This window comes from Acanthaster planci, linkage group LG11 (genome assembly GCF_054643075.1).
Source record: "Acanthaster planci isolate LZ-2023a linkage group LG11, COTS_SCS, whole genome shotgun sequence".
Taxonomy (NCBI): domain Eukaryota; kingdom Metazoa; phylum Echinodermata; class Asteroidea; order Valvatida; family Acanthasteridae; genus Acanthaster; species Acanthaster planci.
The window spans coordinates 1,008,480-1,036,055 of NC_141787.1; the positions used below are offsets into that span (position 1 = coordinate 1,008,480).

The following is a 27,576-nucleotide window of genomic DNA, read 5'->3' on the forward strand; positions in this document are numbered from 1 at the left end:
TCGAGCGTTCGCCCTACTCTCACCTGACGCTGGTTCCTTTTCTTGGTTTAGTTGATTTCATTCCTTTCAACTACACCGTGTATTGTACTTTGGCGGAACGTGTGCTGTACGCGGCCGGCCAGGCATTAACAATTCTGGCTAGCGCCCTCTTGTGGCATAACACTCTTTGTTCTCACTGTCCAACAAGAAAACTCTGAAAATACCCCAAAGAATGTCCGGTATGTGAAAAGAACAAAAGCTAGGACTTATATTCTAATTCCGCGCGTAAAATCCGGGGTGGAGCGAAAATGCTCGAGTTGTTACTTTTGATCCAACTTCGGCCAGAGGTAACACTTTTTTTGCCAGCCTCTGCTGATAAACATTACGTTTCTGCCCGGCAGCCTGCAGCTTACGGGAGTTATGAACAAGCAGTGAAAATGGTGAGTTGCAATTAGTATGCACATACTTGCAGATGTTGCAGTACACTTTGACTGGTAAACGATGTTTTCATGCTGTACCAGTACGCAATTTTGTAGGACCTGCTTTTCATTCAATCATGTTACTTGTAATTACTTGTTTGAACTTGAAGAATTATCTCACGGCAATGGATGATTGTTTGTACAATAACCTTATAATTTTAATGTCCATAATTCGAAATTCGTTTCACACGTGACATGAGGTGAAGTTAATCCTTGTTGGATCTATAGCGAGCTTTAATGTTGCAAGAAACACCCAAGCAAAATCCTGATCTATTAAAACTACAATTATTAAACAAAGGGGGAAATGAAGAAACCTTCATAATATTTACCTTGGCTAGTCTTTTTAATTGTACGGACTTTCAAGAGTTGGTAATTCCAGACCTATGAATTTCTGAGCTGTTTTCCCCTGGCCACTCCATTTCCTTGTTGATTTTTGTGAGTTTACAAAACAAATTAACTTAAGTAAAAGTAACAGTCGAATAACTCTTATAAGAGAACCAGTTATTGTCGATGGTAAAATATTATTTGTAGATAATGTTTTATATTTGTAATCAAATTGTAAATAATATTCTTTTTATGAATACATGGACCATTCCCAGGGAATCGCTGTCCTGGAACAAATAACTTTAAACTCGTAATAAGGAAACAATATTTCATGTAATTTACTGGCTATTTATTTTCTTCATCTTTCAGACAATTCTTCATCATCCCTGTCGACTGTTGGTTTGTTTTTTTAATTATACCATTGATACACCCGAATGAAATTTGTACATTTGAACTAGGTGTTTCCCCCATCCTTTCTGAGTGGATCCATTCGGTAACAGACGTACAGCCCGCGAGTCATATCCATAAACCTGCAGCCTCTCGTACTTGGAAATTTTGTTACGTGCAAGTTCATTTTAGGGCATTTGGCGCTCCATAGGTCTGAAATCCAGACGTATACAGTAAAAGCGGCATTGGTAAATATAACTGGGATCAGTTCTTTGACTTCTTTCGTCGTGAGTATAGTATCGAACACGTGTGTTGTGCTATTGCCTTGGTAAGAAATTTCTGTTAATTCGTTGCTTTCTATTTAGAACCTAATTGTTCAAAAGATATTCCTTTATTTTGAAGGCCGTTTAATGTGTAGTGAATTTCTGAAAACTATGTCAGATATTTTGGGGTGAATTATTTCCGAAAACCGCTCCAAGAAGTTATATTTCTTTTCTGCCCATTTTTCGGACATGAAGCATATTGGTACTAATGAACTCTGTCATGTCTGTCAAGTCTGTACACACTGTGCTACATGTAGCCCTACGTTGTACATCATGTATTTACTTCAAGTATATAGGTCTAGAGGTGCATTTATTCATCTATTACACCCTATCCCATTATACATTGTAGTATCTTCCAAAAGTGTGTGCCCAGCTGAGTAGCTCCCACCCTGTCATAAAGTGAAGGGGCCAATGGTCCCCCTGGCTTTTGCCACAAATGCTGTACACCGATGTAAAGGAGTCCAGTCCGTGTTTGAAGGCACTGATAAAATAAAGTTGGCATTTACAACAGGAAAAACTACTGCATGTGTCGACTACAAGTTGGCTAAAATTATTGACTCTTATTATACAATGTAAATGATTTGCACAGCCCTTGGTTTTACACAGTCCCGTCTTGTTCTAGTTATGTTCACTTCCTTTGAATTACTTATTTATAATGTTAAATCTCAATTTGACCCCTACATCCTTCTGTGTTCCCGTCTAGTAAGTCCAAATATCAAAGTTCTTTAGAATATGGAAGAGTACTGGTCGGTACTCAATCATGTTAATTACAATTGTACATGTAGCATGTGCACTTGCCTTTTCTTTGCACTTTTTCCAGGATATCAATATCCTTCCTCAAATAGAGATTCCAAACTTGTGCATTGTACTCCCCGTGGGGCGTAAAAGATGTCTTGTAAAGGATGCCCAGGGATAATGTAGCTAAATAAATATTAGATTAATTAACCTCAAAGACTTCATTGTTTTTTGTGTTGCAGTAGCACACTGATTACCCTGTTTACAGTCACCTATTTAAGAGACTTTTGGATTCTTTTCATTAATCAGCTGTAAATTCTCCCTGTCCATACCGTAGATGTCCATACATGTATACATTTAGTTACCATTTTAAGTACACTGTAATGGCATGATCGTTGGCAGTTTTATTTTTTCTCTGTATACATGTATCATGTTGTGAAAACTACTACAGGTCCACATGCAAGACGAGGCAGAAAGAAGTACAACTCAGCATCATGGGTGGCCCCTCAAATAAAATCAACAAACCCAAAGTAAGTGCGTGTTAGTTTGAGTTGAAGTTTTGCATAGAAGGGGCATTAGTAAACTTATGAAGGGTTCAAGATTGCACTGTATCTGTTGTCTCATAACAACCTACGACTACAGGCTCAGGCATCAGATTTCTTCACTCAAAGCCTTCCACCAGGGTGTCAGTCGCTTCACCCCATTTCCACTTCGCCCCATTGATTGTCATTCATTCTGTTCTTTAGTAACAGAGGCACAGGCCTAAATGCAACAAGTAAACGCATCGACGTTTGAGTACCCAAATAACGGTCGGAGAGTCTAACTTTCAGAGGCCAAAACAGTGCTTCCGATTTCCTGATCGCCAGACCCAAATTTTTTGGCGAGATCCTAAAATTTTTATTGGCAAGTTAGAAAAATAAGTTTTCTTCGTGTTTCGTTGTTGTCGCTGTGGTAAAAACATGTGAGCAAAGCGCTGGTTCCCGCCGTGCCACACCCATGTAAGAGAATGTGTGATGGAGTGTGGCAACCAGTCTATTCATGCCGTGGCGACTGTACATGTACTTGATGAGAAATATACCCGATGTTAGTCCAACCATATGTATTAATTCACCATAATAAACAATGCAGTCAACATTAATTTAATGCCGTAGAGTTTTCTACAATAACTACATGTCAATTGTAGAACTCCCCTCTCTACCATTTTTTGAAGAGGCTTGTAACACACTTGAGCACGGACACAAAGTGGGGATGGGGCGATGTGGAGATGGGGCGAAGTGGTTTGGGGCTATGTGGAAATGGGCGAAGCGACTGTAAACCTTCCACCACAACTGACCTTCTGACTACATGTATATAGAAGGACCCCCCTTAAGCTAGAAGACAGCATATTAATCATGTGCTCCAAAGGTGCGGTGATTTATGACTCCTTGAGACCAACACAAGACCAGTCTGAATTCAAGTCTCAAATGATCTACAACAAAAGCATTTCTTTGTTATCGCTCATCCTGTCAGACTGGTCTTGTGAGATCGGTCTTGTGAAGGTCTTAACTACAACACAGCAAATGTCTTTACAGTAATTTGAGACCACACTGGTAGAAGCTTCCAGTTCCCTCAATCATTAGGGGTGAGATACATGATAAATATTGACACACTTTTGGAAACGAGACAGAACACAAATGTATTGTAAACCCCACTGGCAGTTTATTCTTGATACTGGCAAAAATGGTAGGACTCGGGAAGTAAAAACAGAAGCACACTCCATAACTTTTCCCTGGTCTGTTTCACCGAATTTCAATTCAAGATCAGTACATTTAAAAATTTCAAATTTTTCGAACTTTTCAACTTATTTCAAGTATATTCGTTCAATATAACTAATAATTTAACTCTGTCTAATACTTTGAAACATCTTTAAAGTTGGCTATAACAATAAAGCGTCTATTTTAATATCATCTCAGATTACTTCAATTTATAAAATTTTTCCAATGCATTCCAAACAAAGCATATACAAACAAGTACACCATCTTCAATGTACCTAGAAAGAAAACACCTTTACATATACCTTCATTAGTAAAACAATCAATTTTAATAGCATCTCAGGTTACTTCAATTTATAACATTTTCCACAATGCATTCAAACAAAAAAATCAACTGGGAAAGTACACAGTGTATGGCGTCTAACCTGAAAGTATCTCGACCCAAAACCTGACAGCAAATTATCCTTGATGGGACAGCTGCCTTGTTTTTTTCTAATCCAACACTGAATTTTAAACACAGTCGGAGCTGAGGAATTAGTACACTGATCATTCTATAAATTTTGGGGGTCCAATTTTTTCATGCCCTTGTTACGTCTTGTATAAAGTTTAAAACGTAATTTTCAAGAGTGATGAAAAACTACAAATTTCCTGCCAAACAGAAATAGTCTGAAATCAATTTTTAACCCTAACACTACTCAGTCCTCCAACAGGTGAAGGATTGAGGAGTGTTAGGGTTAATGAAATACTGTGTCAAATTACACAGGTCAGATGTAACAGGGACAGAAAACATTGCACTTTGGACCCCATATTTCTAGAATGATCCATATTTGTATAAGTCCATTTCTGAGACTAGCAAGGCAAACTTGGGTTAAGTCTTTACAAGTGCAACAATGGAAATTATTTGCTGAGAGCCGGGATCATGTCTCATGCACTCCAGATGTCATGTGTTCAGATGTAGTAGAATCCTGTGTTTGTGCATATACATTTAGTTCACACATACGTGTACTACATGAAATTGCATTATACTTGCTTGCATTCACATGTACATGTACATCTACAATGTGTTCACCATCACCAGTGTTCAACCAGTACAAATTCATCCAAACTTTTTAGCTGTTCAAGACTAAAGGTGGTCATACAAAACAATTGTAAAGGCATCTCTTTAACACAATGCAAAACTATATACATATGGTACGAACCAGTGTGCTATTAAAAAAATAAAATTCTCTGATGAACGTTAAAACAAATCTGAACAGAGTGCACGAATAGTTTTAAATTTCACCTCCAAGCATTGGTATTTTTGAAGTTCCTAATTCCAGTGCCAACCACGTACATTGTACAAGTGACCATTGCACATAAAATAAAGATCAAATAATAAAATTTCGATAAGTTAACTTGTACATCGCTTACGAAGACACCACTCTCTGTTCCCGCAGAAAACTTTTTTTTTTTAAGTCTATAATGTAATGAAATATAAACAGTACCAATATATTGACCATTAAACCAAATGCTTCATAATTATAACAAAACAAAGTTTGTAGTGTATATTGCAATGGAACAGGGACAGTGTAAATATATTTTCCATTAAAATACTTCATTTGAAACCAAAAGGTGAACTTGAGTGCATGGTTTTATGTGAAGGCTCAACTAGGTCGTTAGTGTCACTCCAGTTAAGAAGTCCGGCTTCCACTTAGTACTGACATGTGGTAGTATACATGTACATGTACTAACTTGAACAATTGTCTATCCGGACTGTAACTAAATCCACCCTATAATAGCAGGCAAAATAAACATGTACTATGTCTATTATTTGAAATAGGAAGGTTGTTGTATGTTGTACATGCGGTGTCAGCATTTAACATTTGTGGCCTGAAAGTTCAGATTATCTTTGGCAAGCACCACCCAATCATGTTTTTTTCTCCGTTTTTTGTGTTCTTCTTTATTGTCTTTTTATAACACACCCATTCCAAACCTTGCACGTTTCTTGGCACTGCGTAGTTCTCAACAAAATTAACTTACCCACCAAGGTATGTCAAATGCAAAAATAAAGTATGTGTATACATGTACATGTATCTTTAAATTTGTAATCTTATCTCAAAAATATCAAAATGCATCCAACGTTTCCCTATTTTCCAACCTGCTTTGGTATACGAGTTTGACCTTTAAAGCTTTGGGCAAACAATCATTTTAACAAACATTTGAAAAAATTAATCACAAAAAAATGAATTGTGTACAGATACTTACCTGTACTTCATCGGGTGTGTGCCAAAGCATACCTGAAATTGGAGGATTTTGGACCGCTACGGTTTATGATGAAAGTTTTACCCGAGATTAATTCATTCCACACGTCTTATCAGTTTTTCACTTTGCCTTTAATACTGTTGTTCTATTGCTTTATTGATTCAAGTAACGGTCTTCTAAACTTTTCTGTGTTGCACCTATTATTCTGCATATATTTTAAGGTAATGAATCTATCAGTACCATGTCATTTTGCATTTACTCTCACCCCATCAAGCTTTCTTTTGGTAAAATGTAATCCTGAATTATACATACATAATCCAACAACAGCAGTGCCTGGAGCCTGCTGGATTACATCAGCAATGTGTGCCCTGAATCCAACAGAATCTACTGACAGCAAAGTGTGGTGCCTTGTGGATTCAACAGAATCCAACAACAGCAGTGCCTGGAGCCTGCTGGATTACATCAGCAATGTGTGCTCTCTATTCAACAGAATCTACTGACAGCAAAGTGTGGTGCCTTGTGTATTCAACAAAATCCAACAAAAGCAAGGTGTGTACTTAAATCCAAGGGAGGAGACAGGTAGTGAAGATGCAGGGAAAACACAAGAGCATTGGATAATGAGTTACCACAGCTTAGTTGTCTCTGCTCAAGGCTGAAGTCTCAATGAACGTCTTGATCATCATGTCCCGTATTTTTTCAGTGAAATCTGGAACATCATCCAGTGTCATACCGACAGTGGGTACTGGCTTGAGGACGGTCATCTTGTAAGCACCTGGAAGGAAAGAGAAAATGGACAGTTACGATTTGTGTTAATTGCAGCAGTTCTCAAGGTCCAGGTTGGCCTCTGACCTCTGCATGGATGGAAGGCCCTCACTGTACTGACTAAAAAGAACACTCCTGTGTCATGCTATACCTGACCATGACTTGATGTTTCTGTATTCATGTACACGATTGCGTATTTACCCTATATCAAGAGACAATTTACACAACAGCACAGTTATTATTAGTTATCACATGAGCGCAAGTCAAACGTGCGCCCATGTCCCAAATCAGTATATGGGACATAGACACACTACATTATTCTGTGTTCCACAAGTGTGAGTAACGAATATGATAACGAATCTTCAAGCAAACTTGACGTGCAGTAAAGGTGTTACAAGGGCAACGCTTTAAATAGCGCCTCAATCAGTCGCAAATGCGACCAAATTTTTTTCTAATGCAGTCATATTTTCACCATGCAGTTGCCATTTGCGACTTAAAATAGCTTTAAACACTACATTCAAAATATACTTGAATAATTTTGAGTATGCTTAAAAATCCAAAAAGCAATTATTATGTACTCAAAATTCGTTCCGGAAAAGTAGAAATGGCAACATAAATCACATCGTGAATTTAAAGCTTACCGTGTAACGCGGTTAGATGTCACACTGTTTGTTGCCATGGATCAATCAATCAGAATTGAGAATTCGAGTTTGCCTGAAGATTAAGTCTTTTTGCACCTTTGAAGACTAAATGTAAACATGTGTCTTTACTTTGACATGAACTACCGTATCAGTGTTGAAAGAAATACACCCACCTGATGTGAAGCGTTTATGCCTGAAACTGAAGAATGATTCTTGGCAGGAAAATACAACGGGAACAATGGGAACCTGTGACAGAAACGAAAATGTACAGCAACTGAATTTGATAAATTTGCATTTAACAAGTGCATTTATAGAAAATAGAAGAACAGGCGGTCCAGCTAAGCTGAAAGCCATCAACTACTCCTATGTGTATATTAAAATGAGATAAATGGGCAGATGAGGTAAGCCTGTATTCTAAGTCCACCTACTGTGCTTGAACTAGCACATGCACTATGTATCTGTATGAAAAGTGACCACAGCCAGTGGTTTCTGTCAATGCTGGTGCACCTGTTGCATTCAGACTAAACTACAACTTTGAGACAATCTGATTTCCCTGATTTTGAATTGTACACAGTTTCCTTGTTCAGCCTGGCACTCACCTGTGCCTGGACCGCAAGATTGAAGGCACCCTTCTTGAAAGGAAGAAAATACTCCGGTTTCTTTTCTTCTGCTGGACGGTTCTTCTTGGACAGCTTTCTGGTCCCTTCAGGAAACACCCAAACCTTGGCCTGCCATATTGACGAAATATGAGTCATTTTTAACAGTCTGTTTACAGTCTGTTTTTAGTTTTAGACTTTACACCTTTGATGCCAGTTCATACTTGGTATCACGTCAGAGCAAATACTTGTGCTGTAAAGTTACAAACAATTCAACTGGAGCGAAGTTTGCAGCAAATGATTTGTGACGTCAAGCTGGCTCCTGCATCCACCCGAAGTGTGAATCAGGCTTTACTCTTGAATACAAAAGAGGTTTCACACTCTGTCATACTGAGGCAGGCACATACAGGTAAATGTACAGTACATCGTATCTGAGAATCTCTACAGGGTTGAAGATGCCCAAGGAGATCCCGAGTCTAGCCCAGTAAATCTGAGGTACATACATGTGTCCGCTCCAAGCAGAACAAAAGAGGGGGTTTTTTTGGTGCTCACCGCATAGGCGCGCAATGAAGGGCGAGTGTGAGTGTATATGTGCGTTTGACGCCGAGTACGCATAACTAAATGTTATTCCAGCATTTATGGTCTTTGCATTCATGCACAACGCATGCAAGAACCCGCTTGTAACCACCTGTGTTTCTTTTTGCCGATTGGGGGTGCACTTCAGCTCGGGAAGGATACCTCTGTTGTCTCGTACACAGAACGATCAGTCATAATTCTTTCATCATGATTTTTCTGTTCAGTCCCAAACTTTACCATGCAGTTCTTAATCCTCATCATCATGTTGATTACTTCAACTCACATTTTTCTCTTTGATGACTTTAACAGTGTTCTCCAGGGCTTCTTTGGCCTTCTCACGATTGGTCCGACTGACAAATATGATGCCACTCAACATGGCCGCTATACCCATCGGTCCCAAGTACTTGACCGAGTTCTTCATCATGATGGAGCAACGATTTGGCCAGAACTCCATCATTGCTGAAAAGTCAATGTAGAAATTCTGACATGTTGGAAGACATCGTTACACTTGAGTTCGAACACCTAAATAGGGGAGTGTTACCAAGCGTTAAGGCTCTTGACTCATGGTCAAAGGGGCCAGGGTTCTAATCCTGCTGCTGGCCATACTGTCTGGGCTTTGGTATACCATTTCATATGACGTATGAAATGGTAGGACGTATATAAATGCGTTCTGACATTGGCAGTGGGGACAACCTGCAATGGACTTGCATTCCATCCAGGAAAAATAGAGATATTCATTGGTTTTCCAGCCAGATTGCGATGTTGTACATTGACTCAGGGCAGATTTTTTTATTTTGCATCTAGGTGCTTGGGTCCATTTTCTTCCAGAATGTTGACGTTGTAGTCCAAGGATATTTCAAGAATGTCTCATCTACTCACCAATGTGATCAATAGTACTCTGGTGGTTGCATACAGCAATGTAAGGCTTGTCCGACTTAAGGTGCTCCAGACCTGTGGCACTGACTTTGATACCAAACAAATGCTTGACAGTGAGACGGGTGAAGAGTGCAGGCCATCTAGTGGAACAAGAACAAAACGTCAGTCACTGAGAGCTTGAACGGGTCTACCAAAGTGTGGTGAAATGATGGCTGGGGATTTAGGACCATGACTGTGACCGGTACATGTAAATCCTTACATCAACTAAAAGGGGCAAGTACCCAAATCAAATCAAGCTCAAAAAACGCTCCCAGTTAGTGATTGCTTGTAGACATGTACCTCCAAGACTGGAATGCTGTAGGCAAGTATCCATGCAGTCTTGGTTTAAAAAGTCCAGATGTTTGGTCAGAAATTAGACTGGTATTGGGATGGTTTATTGTAAAATATGTTACAATAATAATACATTTGTGACAAAAGCACCTATATTTCTTACACAAGAACCAAGCATATTGTACCTGACGTTGTCGACATCCCCTGGCTTCAGCAGCATGAACGGAATGCTGACAAGTCCAATGGCAGGATAGCACAGATTGTAGAGATAGTACTTGGTCCGGAACCGGACTGTCCGGCTCGTCAGTAAGAGAACCAGGTACAGCAGGGCACCGGTGATCAAGACTGTCCCCACAAAATCCATGGGAGATGACGGAGTGATGGACTCGCTGTCCGAGTCCATCGTGGTGACTGGTCTCAAAACTTTCTAGGAAAGGAGAGAAAGGGGAGATCAACTGAACATCAATTGAATGATATCACTAATGTGATTTGACACCTGCCGAACAGTTTTGAAAACAGTATCTCTCCATCCAGTTTCGTAGTCATGTACACCAAACTGTCCTTCCACAAGACCAGTTAACAGGACGAACAACAAATGAACTTACATTCAACAGTTGGTGATGTGGCTTAAGACTGCATGACTTGTAATGGACTCCCAGAGACCTTTACCCCTAACTGTCCCAAATCCTCCAATTTCAATATAATTTTACATACACCCTAAGGAGACTGGGAAAAGCTGTTCCCCAACTTGAATGTATACAGTATGCACATCTACAGTGTACATAGCCAATTGGCCATGTTGTACACTCCTTCAATTTTTTGTTTCATTTATAATGGACAGCCACGACACCAGCTTCAGTCCCCTCCCCCCCTTTTTTTTAAGTGGGGGAGAATGTTGAACCGCCTTCCCCCACAACACCAGTAGTACATGTACATACATCAGGCACACAGTGTCTTTGGTAACTGTTCCAAATGAAAATAGATGTAGATGTAGGAAACTGCAGGGAAAGACTGCAGAGAAGACTAGGCTGTAATACAAAGATAATAGATGTACATGTATGTATTAGAAATCTCTGGTGAAACTATTCACAAAATTGTTTGCATGCTGCCGCTGATGCCCATTCTTGACCTTTAGCCCCCTTACAAGGGGTTTTCAAACAGAACGATTACAAACAGAAAGCTTGTGTTCATTGATAAATGGATTATATGGGGAGGTAAGTGTTTGAGTAATTAACTCTGTCAGTTACAAGTGCCATATCAAAATATAAGTGATACAAAGGCTGAATTAAATCTTGTGTTCATTTGTATTTGCCTGTCGATAGTGAGACAGCAAAGAGGTGGTAGTGATTTGTTATTTAAGTTGATCGTGTGAAATGAACATACTCGGTAAACAGAAAAAATGGCCCTGGTTTCAGACTTGGAAGTGGTCTGTACATTGTGGTTAACACAAGACCTTTCTTCAATGAAGTTTGTCAGTCTAGAATGTCATTGTCCAAATGGAGAAAAAGGGTTTTGGTTTGTTTACTGTTTGGGTTTTTTTTGGGGGGGAGGACGAAGTCGTTTTGCTCAAATGATGATAACCAGACTTTATGAAATCCCTCAAGATTTCAAAAACAGTCATGACTGTTGAAAAACATAGCATTGTGCGTGCCACCAATTCTCCCCTTGGGTACAGAGTTCCACATATACACTACTAATGTTCCCTTGCAATGGTTTACTAGTTTTCATGTCCTAAAACATTACAAAATAGTAAAAACTTATTTTTGGCAGTGAAAACACTGAAGCATTTACTTACCTGTATAGTAATAGGGTACAGGTTTTGTACACAGGGTGTATGGAACTCTTTCCCAACTTAACCCAAGGAAACACCTCCCATAACCATCTGAATTCATTACAGAATAGGTCTAAACTGCATCGGGAATTTGGTTAACAACCGCCTCCATAGTGTCATGAATATTCATGTTTGAGTACCAGTCCAGTTCCGTTATAAGAGAATGTTACCAACATCACGCAAGGACGAGTGAAGAACTCCCACTCAATCTCGTCCCCTTCAATTTTGATCATTACCCACATCATGCACGTTCGATGAAATGGCCAGGATGCTAACCATGCTAACGTTAACTGGTCAATGCCGCTGCTGGTTTTATTTACTCATCAAATGCGATCCATCCTGAGTCTAGTGTCAGACCTTCAACTTGTTTGTCACGTTTGTACACCGAGCATGCAGCGTTGTAAGAACCAGAACTTCAGAAAATGATTTCGAAGGCCCTACCTCTACTTCACTACTCTCCTGTGATTTCTCCCTTCAAGCATTCATCGCCTTTAGTTCGTGCCCAGCGCAGAACGAATACATAGCACAGGCTCAAATCCAGGGCTTATTAACAAGTGTAGTATATAAAAAAAATGAAGAAATAATTCCGACTGCGAAGTGCCAGTCACAACATGGACGTCGCTTCCGTGATCTGACAAGATGACAACAGCAATGCACATTATGTCACTGTGAAGGTCAGAAGTGCAGAGGTGAACCGTTGTGCTCGAAAGTATGGAGTGCCTAGAGTTAATTTATAAGTACCCGTGACAGCCAAACGTGTAAATACCTAGGTTTTCCTTTAAGCTATTTTTTATGGTTCAGTCAAAAATTAAACACTTACTGCGCTCACAGAAAAGACGTCTTAGGTTCGACTCCTGGCTGAGCACAAGGAACAATTTTTCTCGCATGTTTTTGTAAACATTGAGTAGGCCATACATAATCATAACAGAACGCAGGAAAAAGTCTAGCTCCCTTTTAACAAACTTATCATTCTTAAATTTGCTGTGCAGAAACCAGGTTTCCAGATAATCCAGAGACAAAAACGAAACCAGGTCAAAGCCAACCCACCCACGAGCAAGAAGACTTTCTCGGGAGGCATGTCCAAACGGCGACCGTCGAAAGGCGTCACTAAGAAAAGAAAGTATGAAAGTGGTATTGTGATCATGTTTGTCTAAGATTGTAAGCACGATTGCACGAAGTTCAGAGACATTTTGCAGTTGACGTTTCGTTAAATAAACCGTGCATACACATGCTGAACATCGTTATTTTTTTTTTTTAACTGATAAAAATGGAAGCTTGTGTGCGCTGTGATTTCATTTTATGTCTACCTTTCATTCAAAGGATCAACGTCAGTACCAACTCTAGCCCGTCAGGAAAGAAGCTCAGGAAACTGCTGAGAGCGAGGCTGAGAAGTGAAAAGGAGGCTAGTGCCATGCAAGGTACACCTTATACGAAAAATTGATTAAGATCAAGTTTTGATATCCCCAATTTTAGACGAAACAAACGTCAACTACATTGCAACAAAATAAGAATTATACTCTGATGTCCTTTCCATAAACCATTGCTTTTCTGTCTTTTTTTTTCTTTCCAGTTGAACTGACGTCATTGCCACGAAAACAAAGCAACAAGAGTGACAAATCAAAGGCCAAGAACCCTTCAACGCAAGCAAAAGACAATAAAGGCGAGGGAGACATAGAAATGCAAGAAGTCTGATGGGATTATGAAATGACCGATTAGATCGCATTCACAGCTGTTTCCGCAATTTGTGAACAAAATAAAATTCACGACCAAAAAGCAAAAACTAACAAAGATCTCGCGCAAAGAATGATGCGCAATCTCTCCTCTGCTATTCTCACCGGAAAAATTATTCGCAGAGAGATGTCTATCACGAAGCTATTAACGAGACGGCTGTTGAATGATGAAAGTTAAACTTGTGGGAATAGGCTACAGATTGACCGACTTGAAGAAACCCGTATGAAGAGAGCCAGTCTGTGTTAAGTTTTAGAGGTGGAAGGAAGAGCCTAGAACGACATTCCAGGGAATGATCCATGCAGGGACGCGGGGACTCACCATGAATTCACGAAACCTTGATGGATCACAAAGATATTAGAACCTAAGCAGGAACATGACTTCAAGATCAAAATCAAGTTTCAAATAATGAATGATAAAAAAATGAGACGACAAATTCTTTCTCCTATAGACTAATCCAATTAGACGCCCCAACTGCACGGTGGCACTGCACTCACACGCACATTCTTCAGCTTGACGCGCGCGTGCATTTGGCAAATCACGACAACTTATTGGTCGAAAAGGCATGTAACGCGCACGTACCACCTGTCCACGAGCGTTGTGCCACTGCAGTGACGGCTTCTAATTCTGGTGATCGAATTACACTGTAGGAAGGTTATCATGGCGGCCTGCACTGGTTCCGGAATAAAATTAAAATAAATATAAATTGAAATATATGAATTAGTTAAGTTGTACCACTGCGCCCTTGATCTTTTTTGTGGAAACGGCGCATAAATTTTCAGTAATTCTTATTGTTATAAATTAAATGTTAACACGAACTGCTTGTCCTTATGTGAAATACTGTCTTCAACAATCTGCATACGGGCAGCAGGGCACGGACGTCATATTAAAAAACGACTCGTAATGCTCTAGTATAAGCCATCGGCTAGTGATCTTTGTCCCGCGTTTCGTAGTAACTATGAGTACAGCCGATATTGTTGCCACGCACGTACAATTAATTTTGGTTGACATTGGCAGGACAGCCTTTGTATTCGGCACTGCGTTCCGGACATCCACTGTGGCTCTCACATGTACTGCCAGTTGACAAACAATTAAACAGGCGGGACAAAAATCACAATTTACAGGCATCAGATTCTTTGCTAGCCTTTTTTTAACTGGAAAATTGTAAATGAACAGGCAAACCGTTAAAGTACGCGGCCATCTCGTTTGGAGGGCGTTTATAATCAGATGTATTTATCCGTTATCCATTGCTGTACATTTCCGGCCATCGCAAGCTGTTATGAATATTAATACTCATGAATATTGATAACTGTCGTTCAGCCAAGGAGCAGACATTGCAGATGACAATGGGATGCTTGTTGGAGCGTGGAAGGATTGCACAATAGCAACTCTTTGAGGTGTGCCTTCTTGTAGTTCTCCATGATGTTGACCTGCTAGCGCGTGTAAACGTATTCGAGCTTTGCAAGGTTAAAGCGTCCACGTTTCCATTCTCCATGCATCAGCAGTGGTGGATATTGAGGTACGTAATACAATGTACCGGTAGAGTGTCCCTATTAGATCAGAATGTCGGTTATTAATATTTCTTCAGAGATCAAGATGGTTGTTCCCAGTTACAGGGCTAGACGTCATGAAATTAGCTGATGGTGTGGAATTCTTCGGAAAAAGTGTCCATATAGGTTTTACCCCTTGTATCGATGTTTGTTGATAACACTGTCCTGAGTGTTGTCCAAGAGCTTGTGAAAAAATGGCATGTACATGCTTACTCGGGTATGTAGAATCGGAGTGGTGTAAGGACAAAACCGATAATTAAAAATTTACATCTCTACGCAAAGTACATATTTGAGAAACTTGTCTAGCCTGCATTGCCTTCGGTTAGTACATGTATGTGTGAGAGGGATTTTGTAGGGAATACATGTATCATGTGAAATGTAGCTGCATGTCATGACCCACCACGATATAACTTGGTTCATTTGACAGTTGTTGCGGTGCCCTTGCATCTCATTCGCTATGGCATTTCTCCATCGCAAAGCCACTCGAGCCTTATCCATCTTACTCGTTTGTACTGCATTAATCGGTTGGTACGTACAACTGCACCACAAGGGAAAAGGTAAGACTTGAGGGAGACGAGGAAATCCCTTTTACTTCAATCAGCGTAAGGACAGCTGTTTAAGAAAATTGTACTCATAAGCCTTATCGCAAATACTGCACGGGTGATTTTGCACAATGGTAGAAAGGCATTGTGGGAAGGAAAAAGGAGCAATGTTTGCGATAAGGCTTAAATGAATTGGTTGTTGCATTGTTTTCTTGGACGGTGTCGCGGCACGATCAGTTTTGCAGATCCAAGTTTTTGTAACGTACACGTGACCTCATGATATAGATTCATGGTCAATGTTGGATGAGAGTTCCAGAACTGAAGACAGTGATATTATGAAATAAACGAAATAGAGTGGGACGTGCATCTGACAATATTAGCCAACACCCATTACTTCTACATCAATGACAATCAAGAGCATTGTACTCGGTATATTGTCTCTATATACAAGATTGTCTCCATAGCCGACGTTGCCACGGTCAGGCTGCTTGATTCCACGTTCAATCTTTTGAGACAGTTTGACTCATGCCAGGCTGGTCTATAGGCATCGAATACTGAAATCAGTTTACCTCGCTCTCGGATTCCAACAGGTTTCACTTGTGACTGACGACATTTAATTTGCCTCGTGGTTACTTTGAAGGGTTTTTTCTCCAGAGTTAGCCCAGTTATGTTTTCATTGCTTTTAATTTCTTCACACAAGGACTTCGGCTTCGGGGCAGTCCTAGATGTAAGCTTATTCTCGTGTTGTAAGGCCTATTCATTGTGACGCTCCATGCTGAAAAGCTTTTCTTGGGGAATGTGTTTATATTATGCTGCTCTTCAGTTTTGGCAAAAAAATTGACCATTTCCATGTTTCGAGCCATGCTTTTTTTTTTCCACTCTCATTCAGAGAATCAACATGCGAAGCACTCCAAAGACGAAACTCCTGTAATCAGTGAGGACACCCGTCCCTCGGACGTCACAAAATCCAGCAGAAGCAACAGTGCAGAATCTGCCAAAACCGACAAGGAGCCCGTCAAAAAAAATCGATACCGAAAACTAAGATCGGCCAAACAGCCAAAAGGAGTGCAACTGAAAAACACTTGATAGACTTGGACAACATGGACCCTGAGGAACTGTTCAAACCGAAACGGCGATCGTGACGGCGATATCACAGAATCACCTGCGAGAAATCCAAGGGCATGATTGGCAGCGTACAAGAAATATTGCCTCACAGGAAGATCATTTTGTACGACTTAGGATTGACACCACGAGGTGTTAAGGAGGTGGTGTGACCCAAAAATCGTGGTCTAGTTTTCTAAAAGGGTAGTGATCAAAAAGTAGACGGGGGTCCAGTGCTAGCGTCAAAACCGTCAGTTTTGTTCATAACATACCTCAAAGCAAGGTCTAAAAGTCAATTCGGCGTTTTTGGTTTGGTTTATTAAATGTTCATTGGTTCTCTATAACCATTTTTTCCTTGTGCTTCGTTTCCCTAGGTGAAGCGACTGTGCAACGTAGAGCTTCGAAAGTTCAACTTTTCAAAATACCCTCCTCACGTGTCTAATCTTTTCAAATATGCCTGGAAACCCCTCATAATCAGGGTAAGTCCAGCTCGAAGAAAAGTCCCCAGCAGCAGGTAAAATATACATGGGAAGCTACCCCTGAAAGGTATTCTAAAAAGTACAAAACTTTAGTTCTATAAAAAGCTTCCCGATTATGGCAAGCGTTCAAAACGTGGAAAACAGTGATGGACATTTTTGTCGTCAACTGATTAAGTAAACCGTTTGCCCATTTTTTCAGGACATGCTGGAAGAGTTTTGGCGTTGTGTTTTGGGGCGATGCCGCTGCGCGTCTTCAAAAAACACCCTGGGGTTTCTCTTTCCAGTACTCAAGGAGCAGAAGGGGTTCATGGCGATCGTGGAACAATACGGAAGCTCCAAGATGCTGGCCCGCAACCCACCCCAAGATGTTTGGAGAACTTCAGATCGACATGAACAAATTCGTCAAAGACGACGGCTACGCCTTGTGCATGGGAAGGGAACCGACTGCTGTTCGCCAACACGGCCCTCATACAGACCCAAGATCATAGAGCCGTGGGTAGAGTGCGCACTTAGGGAACACTGTATTGCCCCAGAGGGCGGTGTCCGTGGGATCAACGTGAAAGGGCCAGTAAAACACACGCATCGGTTCGATCAGGCTGCACTGGCCCTCGTTACATACAGGAACTTGAGAGGTCTGTTGCACAGGGGAAATGACCAATCAAAACTTTTCTCTCAAGTGGCTGGACTGCCGCGATCAACAAAAGGGGCTGAAAAAAGCCAAGTACTGTAAAGCCTGAAATTTGCAAAAGGATAATCACTCTAGATTCAATTGAAGCCATTCTCTATTTTCGGGTCACGTCTTTTGCGTTTGAAGGGCTCCTTCAAACCCCTTGCACATGCACAATAACACGCCAGTTGATGTTTGTAAAGCTGCTATACTTGGTCTTTCAAATGTGATCAACATTTGCTAAAATGTTTACAAAATCATTGCTCATGATAGAGCTTGGCCATATAGTTCTGAACAGAATGAGGCTTAATTAAGGCCTAAATGTTTACTATTCCTAAAAAGAATGAGGAGTCAACGAACTATTTCTTTTTTGTATATACATGCACACATAAATGGAAAGAACCTTTTTAGTTTTAAAATTTGATATAATTATCCGTTCTTACTACATAAAGGGCGAAAGAAAATATCAATGTACCTTTGTAAACATGAAAAATCGAATTTAAGTTTGGAGCTTGCTTTGAAATAATCGTCTGTATACACCCAGGAAAAAAAAAACGTTACGAGAAGGACGATGTTTCTGCAGTATAACCCAAGTGTACATAATTCATACAATGATTATGAGTGTTTGGGCTTTCTATATATTTTGAATTAAAATACGTGTTTTTACAGCATTTGTTGACTTCCTCCATTTTATCTTAATCCTCAATTTTTCGAAAGATAACTTATGAAGGCGTTCGTAAAGAAAACTTACCACCCCAAAACTGTTTTTTGGTCAAGGAGGAGTAACTTACAGTAACACGTGCTTACCACCTGCGCGCGACCAGGATCCCCCCCCCCCACAGTAATGGCAGCTGCTTCTGGTCGTTGCGGTATATGAGGATGCACCCTTGCAAAAATGCCTAATATGTCCGCTGAGCTCATTAATAAAAGTTATACACTCAAAAAAATTATATATTAAAGAGTCCTGAGAGCAATGAAATTGAGGAATTGGAGAAATATGGCACTGAACCTCTGAGCCGGACTTTGGGCTTCCAATTCTGAGCAATTTGGGTGCAGTCGGGTCCCGAAAGTGGCACTATTTGGTCGTTTTGCAGAGGGATGGTTTTTCAAAAATGGCTACTTTGCTGGGCGGGGACATTTTCTTCATTTTAGGGGGTTGTCTGCTGCTGGTGGAAAAATTCTCAAAAATTCATTGGTCAACCCCCAAAACTTGAAAGGAAAATGAAAGAGGGCATGTCGATCATCGTTTTTTCTGTGCAGCCTGGACACCTGTGAGAATTGTGAGTATTTTTAAAATAATTGTGAAGTGTGGGGGACTTACCTTTGCTGTCTATGGGGAATTTATTTGTAGTGGTGCACCCATGAGTGGAAGTTATATGTAAATGTTGTGCACGGCAACCATTTTTTTTTCGATAAGGGATGTACACGAGCAGACCTTTCGTACGATGCCCTTCGTAACAAAAGCAGTTTACAATTCCTTTGCTTAGAAATCTTCAAAGTCGAATTTTTTTTCGGACTTGTTTTTGTAGGAAAATGGGTTTTTTAGTGCCTGTTGACATGACATTGTAATTATAAGTCTGTATTTAAATAGCGCCTGCTTGTTATCGTTACGCCTGCACATTGGGTTCACAACATTTAAACTTTCCTGAAACCTCCAGGAGAAAGGTACCTAGGGGTAAAGTGACTTGCCCAAGATCACAACATGTTGCCACCCGACCCTATCGGAAGCTACAAACCCTTAACCACTTAACCACTAGGTCACATGTACATGTAATTACTCACAACATTTTATGCAGAGACTGAGTATCTTTGGTTTGAGGAACTTTATCAGTTCGCAAAACAAGCAATCAGTTGTGATTGTCACTCGGCATAATTTATGTGTACTGTAATACTCTTTTCATTTTCACCTACAGCCCGGTTTTTACATGATTATGCAAATAATTCAGATCTAAGATTGTTTTCGTACCAATCAAAAATCATCTGTCCATTGGTCAAGTAGATCTGAAACTCTAATTTTTTTTTACCTCTTAAACTTGTGAAGTTCCTTTTTGGCGCCTAAGGTTCTACGTAATAATACTATAAAGAATTACCAGATACAGACGTCAAGTTCCTTTGGTTTAAAACCAACCCCTTTATGTGAAAACATGCTTTATGATTCTTCCATACTTTTCTGAAACCTCATCAAAGGCCAGCGCTAGTTTCTGCTTGTCCGTCTTCCGATAGAAGATAGTCTCAAGTTCCTGTATTTTCTCGTTAATGATCGAGATCTCTTTAGATAGTTCCGTTCTCTCGAAGGCCAGCTGGTTAGACCGGCTAGTGGCTGATCTCATCTCATTGTAATCCTGTTCAAGATCCTGCTTTTCCTTCTCCCGCGTGGCCAGGTCGTGGTCGTTGAGCTTGAGGCTTTTGTTCAAAGATTTGAGCTTCTTTCCCAGTATTTCGATGTCTTTCTTCAGTCCCAGAATGTTGTCAATGTCCTTGGAAATATCCGTGGTGTTCTTGTTGAGGAACATGACTCTTTTCCTCTCCACGACGTCCCTGCTCCGTCTGAGTTTTCTCCGCCAGCATGTTTTCGCTTCAGTACTTGGAGCTTCTGAATCTCGGCGTCCAGCTGCTTGATTCTCTCCCTGATCTCTCTGGCCCGAACGCGGACCCTTTTCTCCACGATGTTGCTCAAGATATTCCCGTGCTCAAGCTCAAGCGTGTTATACTCCTCCTGCTTCAAACGCTGCAGGCGCTTGGTCTTTAATCAGTTTGAACTGGATGTCCTCCATGTAGATTTGATCGTTGGCCCGCCACTTACCGAGAAGATGCAAGACAAAGTGGAACTTCTGGAAGAGATCAGGGAAGAGTCGCTAGCACTGGGTATCTCTTGGTATCACAGGTCTCCGCAACCTCCAGGGAGAATTTGTCCGAGCTGAAGAGCTTCAAGTTGATTCCGGTCTGTGACTCGTTCAGCAGTACGGCGATCCCTTGCAGGTTGTTTTTAAGGTCCAGGTTTGTGGATCGGGCCCACTTTAAATCGAATTCCCCTTCCAAAGATTGGTAGTTCCGACAGAAGCACTGCACTATCGTGTATAGGTCCCGTACTTCATCCAGGAGGTCGGAGAGGGACTTGACCGCTCGCTGGAAGGCGTGCATGAAGGTGTTGAGGTCCTTGCTGAAGCCTGCATCGCGCACCCCACCGGGCCGGCGCACTTCATTACTCGTCCTGGCAAACAGGTCCAAATCGGCCCACGAGGCCACCCGGGGAACAAGGTTCTTGATTCGCTTCACTCGATGCTTGCTCTTGAAAATCTCTTCCACATGAATGATGAACTGGATTGGCTCTATTCCTCCGTAGAACGACTTTTCAATCTTATTGGTCAGTTTTACCTTCAGGGTTTTTAGTTCTCTATCAATGATCTCCTTGCCACATGTGGGAGGGCATGGTTAGTGATGATCTCCAAACACACAAGTCCAAAACTTCAAACTTCAAAAGGTGTTATGGAATTGTCCTTATAGTTGTTGTCGGGCCCCCATCTGTTCCTGTAGTAAGGTGTGGTGGGCATCAAGAATGCATCGAGGGTTGCCGCTTTTCTTCCTTCGTGCACGAGCTTGGCTAGCATGACCAATCATCCCCTTTCACGTGTCAGCAGAAATTGTGCACAGAAAAGAGGTAAGTACTTTTACATTCTGTAAACTTGAGTTCCTCTAAAGAATCATGTAAAAACACGCGGTGAGAGGATGGACACACTAAAGCCCACCATACTAATTTTGTTGTGGTTACAAAGGGGAACCACGAGGGGGTCAGTCGAACCAAACAAAACTAGGTTTATATCGAACCAACTAAGGGCGCCAGTTATATGCAAATCATGGATGAATCGATCTTCCCAGAGGGGTGGTAGCACCACAGTATTGTCTGGAAGGAAACGTACTGAGAATCACTTGTGGTTTTAATGATAAGTGAATGGTATCTGTCCAACGTTGGTTTCTTTAATATGGTTAAGGTGCTTGAATTTTTTAATTTTTTACGAATTTTCTTTCTAAGACCTTAATCACTGCATGGACATGACCTGGCTCTCGCTCCCACTCTCAGTAAAATGAACGTGGCTTTCAACTAAGTTTTCAAAAATAGCCACCTCTAATTGCACCTTGTCATGCTTAGCTTTGGACAACGTACACGTAGACTGCCTTCTCACTATTTGGCCATTTTAAGGGTTTCGATCAGGCTTTGGTGATCAAACAAAAACTAGTAATTGCGATCACGAAAATGTACCGAGGAGGGGAAATATCGATTAGAGAGGTTTGCTTCTCATTTGGGGAACTCTGGACATGATTTAGGCGGATGGGGCCGCGCCTTTGTCGCCAGTAAAACATTGATTGATCATGTCCAGGTGATCGATGAATTACGAGGCCGGCCTAAGTGAATTATTAATGACAGACACAAACTGTCCCTAACGTGCAGTGACTGAAAGGTGTTAGGACTGTACAGCACGTGTTATCTTGGGTGAAATGAGTAGAAAGAATATTCTGTCGCATGATGGCGCTAGAGGTAGGCGTTTGGTGTCAAGCGTCAACGTAACAAGGAAAGTCAAGTACGAGCTACATGTATCACAAGCTTAACTTACCCCCATCGAGGCGCTAGGAAGGAAATTACATTGTATTATATTAGAATGCATGTACGACGTAGTTTATGTTTAGCATTCGAATATGAATAGAGTTCATTTGAATTAGGCCTATAACATGGGTCGACACTTCAGTGCGGCAGTGCAGCAGTGAAGGATTTTTCTCAATTAGGGAAGTAAAGTCCGACTTTTCCTGGTATCAACAAGGAAAGCTTTCACGCGAGTTCCACAGACTTTTCTGCTCCCGAGAATCGCAATTAAACCATTTTCCCACAGGAAAGTGATGCATCCCCAGATAGTTGTATGGTAATATAAGCAAGTTGTCAGGGAAATGGGGGAGCCAGAATTGTTGACTGCTCTTTTTACCAACGTGCGTGCACTCGTGAAACAGTCTTTTTTCTCCTATTTTTTTCTAGAAAGCCGTAAGCCTCCATCGCCAATGTGCATTTTATATTGGACGTTACTGCGCACGCATTTCAAGTTTTGCAGCGGGCACTTGAGTCATCATTCTCTATGTGGCGGTGGGCGTTGAATGGGTTCGCTCACACTTAAAACACTGACCGTGGTGGACTTTCACAAGGATTTTCCTTCCCTAAATTCTGAGTGGGGGGCACACGAGAGAGACAGGTCTCGAGCAGGAGGGATGATGCCCTTATCATTAGTTATGATACGACTTGTGTTATTATAATGCATGAAAGAGAGCTTCATTTAGAGGGCGCTTTTCAATGGGCTCGCAGTCAACAGCCGTTGTGTGCTCGGAGGCACAGCCCTAAATACACGTAAAATAATACTGGGACGGTATTCGGTAGGCTGAACGAAGGGACGGGGCCGGTGATTTGTTCCATTATTGCGGGAACGTCTTCCGCTGAAAATGGCTGGAAATGGTGTAGCCACGTCCCTCGTGGTTACCTTATTAGGTCTCCAGTATCTGTTTGCATTGGTATTGGCAACAGTGCACGGTAAGCAGAGAAAATCAACTGTTTGGCTCACAGCAACCCTCCTCCGATACGCCTATACCCGACCATCTGACGTTCCATGTTTGTTGCGGGTCAGCCATCTTGTTTGCACAGTGCACACATCAGTCACATTCATGCTCGGTTACAATCATGATTACAACAAATACAAGTTAGCAGAATGGTTTGACAGGTCTTTAACATAAAATTGAAATCCCACTATCAATTAAGTGAAAGTAACAAGCTAAAACATGAAGGGGAAATTATTTTAGGCCTAGGGCCAACATGAATTTGTGAACTGAACCCAAGTCAAAACATTAGGCCTATCGTGTCCATGATAACTTTCATGACCTGATGACTTTTGTGACTGTCAGTGATAGCCTGTCATGAGTTTCATGACTCGGAGTTGGGAGTTCAAGACTGGGAAACAATGATATATGATTCTTGATAACTCATTGTTGGAAATCTCCCAACTCCTCATTTTTTGGTAAAATAAGAAGTTTATCACACGAAAAACGATCACCATGCCCACCCCAGATGATGGCCAGAGCTCATATTCAGTATTTAATATGAACTGTAGGGTTCGTCGTCCGTCGCGCTCCCACTGCAGTGGGTGACAAACCGCGCAGTTCTGGGGGTACATGTACGTACATGTAATTCAGTCATCCAGGCTGCCTGTCCGCATCCACGTGCAGCCTTGACAGAAAGTGTTCACAGTGTGACAGTGTTGTTCTACTCCCACTGTTCCTTTATAAAATTGAGAAAAATTGTAAGAAATTCTCTGCATCTGATAATTTCTTTGTTTTTTTCCTGATGTCTGTCTGATTTTTTGACATCCAATTGCACAGCTGCAAGAAAGGTCAAGATATCGCTGTGTAATAAAGAAAAGCTACTGATTTCCACCGATAGGTTTGCTTTTAATTGACTTATGTGTTTTTTTGTAGTGAGGAAGTGTAATGTGGGGACATATGGAGATGAATGACAATTCTGTTGGTTGCTTTTCCCAGGTACGGGAGTTGTTGGGGCCATCTGTCCGTCCGTTCAGACCTGTGCTAGCCAGGGTAGATCCGAGTGTGTGGACCCAGCAAAGGGCTGTGGACCTTGCATCGACCGGTACTTTACTGAAGTCGGCAACACCTGCCAACGAAATGCAGATCACGGTAGGGATTTGTGCATTCAGAGCAGTTCACCACCAATGTATCGTTGGCATGGGAGAGTCTGAAGATGTATAATACCTGTATATTGTGTGATGTTTGGAAGTTGTCCCAAAATGGCCCAATCTTGACACTAGAGGATACGCCCTCAAATGTCTTCCAAAATCTTCCACTGTACAGAAAAACCAATGACCTGTACTTTGCACAGTTTTGAAAGGGCAGCAAGCCCCCCCCATGTAGGAGTAATAGTGCCCTCCTCCCAAACCTGCTGGTGGATTTTGAATAATCAGGGCTGCCGATAGCCAGCCTGAATAGAACTAGGTCAGAATAAAACTTGTTAGTGCCTCAGTGTCCAAACCCCCCATGCCTGCCTGCCTTCAGGGTATAGTTTACAGGCCAGTAAACTTCAATGGAATCTTTGTGTCCAGATATCCAGTGGAAGGGGAAATTCTTCTCTGACCTTTAGCCTACTGTCCTTCTTCTGGTAACTGGGGTCGCATACATTTAATCTTTTTGATGAGTAAATTAAAAGACAACTGGTGAATTTTGCATACTGCCTACGGTTTGAAGAATAGAAAATAAAAACACATTGTTGCTTGTTGGAAAAACCTCTACATGCAGTTTTGGATCCACAAAACCTGCCAAGCACTTACACGGTGTACATGTACATGTACGCAAGGGTCGTACTGCACTTGTGCAAACATGTACTGTACATGTACATGGATGGCCTCGTGATGTGCACAGGAGCAAGAATTGAAATCGGAGATAAGATTTGTCCTTGTCATGTGCACACAGTACTGGCAAGAAAGACACAGTGAGGCGGGAGATTATCTGAAGGGAGCCCTCTTGTGGCTGGAGATTGCCAAGTTTGCAACCATATGGTAGCTTTGCAGTCTTCCACGACAGCGTAACAGAATGGTATATTTGTACTGCTGCGTGCATGGGTGTGTGTATTCAAGTCAATGAAAAGAAGCCCCTTATCATGTTTATGCAATTCAAGTAAAATAAACAAATCCGAACATTTTTGAAGTGGATTTTTATAGTACATATATACCTGAACAAGTGTTGTGGAATTAGGCAGCCTTGCAGCCATTGAAGAGTGGGTGCTTGATTCATGTATATTTTTAAACTGTTCAATAGTACAGGTGGATCAGGGGAATACAAAATGAAGTTAAAAACTGTTCAAAGATATTGAATATTTGCTTTGAGACTCGGTACATATTGTGGTCAATTAAGTATTTTTACTGTGCTCAGTATTTTCTGAGAGCATTCAAAGGAGTTTCTCAGTATTTTCAAACTTAATTCATCGGACAAATTTCCATCAACTGTCATAATTTACACATGTACATATGGGTACCAAATGTGCAATGTACACGATGCAAATATTCACAAAGTATAATTTACTGTACCTGTGGTACAGAGCACCGATACATGTACTGTTAAAAATTCTTTTACTCTTTCAATGGTAAAATTCCTCCATAAATCCTTTCACTTTGATATCGGACAGGTGTACAGAAAATATCATGAACAGAAACTGAGCTAGAACAAAAAATGGCAAACAATAGCTGTGAGAAGGTTTTATGTTCTCCCTGCACATGCATGTATTCACTCCATTTGACTGACCTCAGAAAAATAAAGTGGAACTAAATTTAAGAAGTATGCGTAAAAGCATATCCATTTGGTTTCCTGTTGTTTCCTCTAAGAAGTCACAATGGAAGCAGATAAAACAAGCCTAGCTGAAAATTGCCAATTACCGCAGTACATTTTTACATGTATCGGTACCTCTTGTCAGACAAGTCACATTGAAAGCAACCTCGACTCCAGGGGTTGCGTGCGCGTTCCTTCTCTAGCCCCTGGTTGTGTAGAATATGAAAATGACGCTCTGACTGGCTATTCAGGATGAATGTAACGTAAAGTGGATCACACGCGTAGAAATGTCAAAAAAAGCTACACGCTCGCGTCCACGTATTCTCTTGCACGTCACTCGCGTGTAAATCTATGTTGCGCGTAAACGCACTATAGTTGTAATTTATACCCCGAATTGTGGGATATTTAAAGTATACCATACCAGGGCTTAAGATTGAGCACCATCCTGGCATGCTAGGAACCAACACAGCGCAGCAAGATCGTACCTAATGGGAACGAGGTTGCATTGAAAGCTAATGCATCTTCCCCCCAGATATTAGAGAGGCAGCCACTTCATTCGAACCTCTCTAAAATTAGTAAACTACAACGGTAACTTGAGGCGGGCAGAAAACAGATGACTCCCTCCAGGTTGTGAATTTGACTGACGGATTTCCAATAATCATCTAAGGGGCGAAGATCTAGGCAAATAACTGACACAGTGTACACATGCAATATGTTTGCAGAGTATGTATAATCTGATTAGGAAGCTTCCCTACTCACACCGACAGGTGTTGTTTTGGGGACTGTCGGCCAAAGAAAACCAACTCTCACTGTGACCTGATTTGCATGTTAGACTGTGTGGGTGAGTGTGTGTATACAGCTTGCCAGCGTAGGGGAATCCTAAGCAACTTGGTCAAGGAGGCCTAGGCGTGTTACAGAAGCCCCTACTCAGTAGGATCTGCATCGTATGATCTGCTTTCCCCCACCGCAGGCATCCCGGTCAGTAGAAAAGGATGAAAACTGAAGCTTTAAGAAGTCCCAAAATGTTTTGAATGCTGTCAGATGTACCAGTACATGTACTGTACTTACCGTGTACATTGGAGGCCTCCTACACAATACAGGAAATTTCATTTTTGTTTTCAATTTTGTCACTTTTTGTCTTGGTTTTAAATGTGCATGCACCAACCAGTAGGCCTACCCACTACTCTACACGTATGTACATAAGTGTGCATAAATGTACATGTATGTGCTTAGGACTTGAATTTTGACTTTTTGGGGGCACTGCCATTTTGGCCTCAAGAAATGGGACATGTTAAGGGGTATCACAGCCAATAACAG

General features: G+C 41.2%; 3 protein-coding genes and 2 pseudogenes across 6 annotated transcripts in view; 3 read left to right on the forward strand and 2 right to left on the reverse strand.

The window, feature by feature from the left end:
* The first annotated feature begins 285 nt into the window (after window positions 1-285).
* Window positions 286-14,377, forward strand: LOC110975810 (uncharacterized). 2 transcript variants are annotated; one of them, XM_022228608.2, is made up of 5 exons: window positions 286-419; window positions 2,679-2,757; window positions 12,821-12,951; window positions 13,152-13,249; window positions 13,402-14,377. In XM_022228608.2, exons 2-5 carry the CDS (start codon window positions 2,722-2,724, stop codon window positions 13,521-13,523), a joined length of 387 nt encoding a protein of 128 aa, XP_022084300.2. In that variant the 5' UTR covers window positions 286-419; window positions 2,679-2,721; the 3' UTR covers window positions 13,524-14,377. The 2 variants fall into 2 exon arrangements, with proteins under 2 accessions (XP_022084300.2, XP_022084302.2); XM_022228610.2 differs by lacking the exon at window positions 286-419 and adding an exon at window positions 1,391-1,497.
* Window positions 3,904-12,588, reverse strand: LOC110975809 (1-acyl-sn-glycerol-3-phosphate acyltransferase beta-like). Of its 2 annotated transcripts, none has more exons than XM_022228605.2 (7): window positions 12,273-12,588; window positions 10,186-10,423; window positions 9,674-9,810; window positions 9,078-9,253; window positions 8,222-8,350; window positions 7,796-7,868; window positions 3,904-6,991 (listed from the first exon to the last, which is right to left on the reverse strand). In XM_022228605.2, exons 2-7 carry the CDS (start codon window positions 10,401-10,403, stop codon window positions 6,852-6,854), a joined length of 873 nt encoding a protein of 290 aa, XP_022084297.2. In that variant the 5' UTR covers window positions 10,404-10,423; window positions 12,273-12,588; the 3' UTR covers window positions 3,904-6,851. The 2 variants fall into 2 exon arrangements, with proteins under 2 accessions (XP_022084297.2, XP_022084296.2); XM_022228604.2 differs by having other exon boundaries at window positions 10,186-10,427; window positions 12,273-12,509.
* A 707-nt stretch (window positions 14,378-15,084) lies between the features above and the next one.
* Window positions 15,085-18,590, forward strand: LOC110975844 (uncharacterized; annotated as a pseudogene). Its single transcript, XR_015427191.1, has 5 exons — window positions 15,085-15,326; window positions 15,537-15,666; window positions 16,541-16,916; window positions 17,127-17,231; window positions 17,431-18,590. The product of XR_015427191.1 is annotated as an uncharacterized LOC110975844 (transcript).
* A 1,083-nt stretch (window positions 18,591-19,673) lies between these two features.
* Window positions 19,674-22,514, reverse strand: LOC147797241 (uncharacterized; annotated as a pseudogene).
* A 770-nt stretch (window positions 22,515-23,284) lies between these two features.
* LOC110975753 (uncharacterized) overlaps window positions 23,285-27,576 on the forward strand; it is a 72,983-nt gene continuing 68,691 nt past the window's right edge. The window contains exons 1-2 of the mRNA XM_022228506.2: window positions 23,285-23,464; window positions 24,466-24,618. Of these exons, the coding sequence (XP_022084198.2) occupies window positions 23,377-23,464; window positions 24,466-24,618 (241 nt within the window). The 5' untranslated portion in view covers window positions 23,285-23,376. The remainder of the gene's footprint in view (window positions 23,465-24,465; window positions 24,619-27,576) is intronic.

Bases quoted from the DNA above. Each gene is read 5' to 3' on its own strand.
- LOC110975810 (XM_022228608.2), top strand. From the start codon at position 2,722: ATGGGTGGCCCCTCAAATAAAATCAACAAACCCAAA. The intron at 12,952-13,151 runs GTATGAAAGTGG...TTTCATTCAAAG, and splicing joins GGCGTCACTAAGAAAAGAAA to GATCAACGTCAGTACCAACT. The intron at 13,250-13,401 runs GTACACCTTATA...TTTTCTTTCCAG, and splicing joins GGAGGCTAGTGCCATGCAAG to TTGAACTGACGTCATTGCCA.
- LOC110975809 (XM_022228605.2), bottom strand. From the start codon at position 10,403: ATGGACTCGGACAGCGAGTCCATCACTCCGTCATCTCCCATGGATTTT. The intron at 9,254-9,673 runs GTGAGTAGATGA...TTGACTTTTCAG, and splicing joins GAGTACTATTGATCACATTG to CAATGATGGAGTTCTGGCCA. The intron at 8,351-9,077 runs GTGAGTTGAAGT...TCAATATGGCAG, and splicing joins AAGTCATCAAAGAGAAAAAT to GCCAAGGTTTGGGTGTTTCC.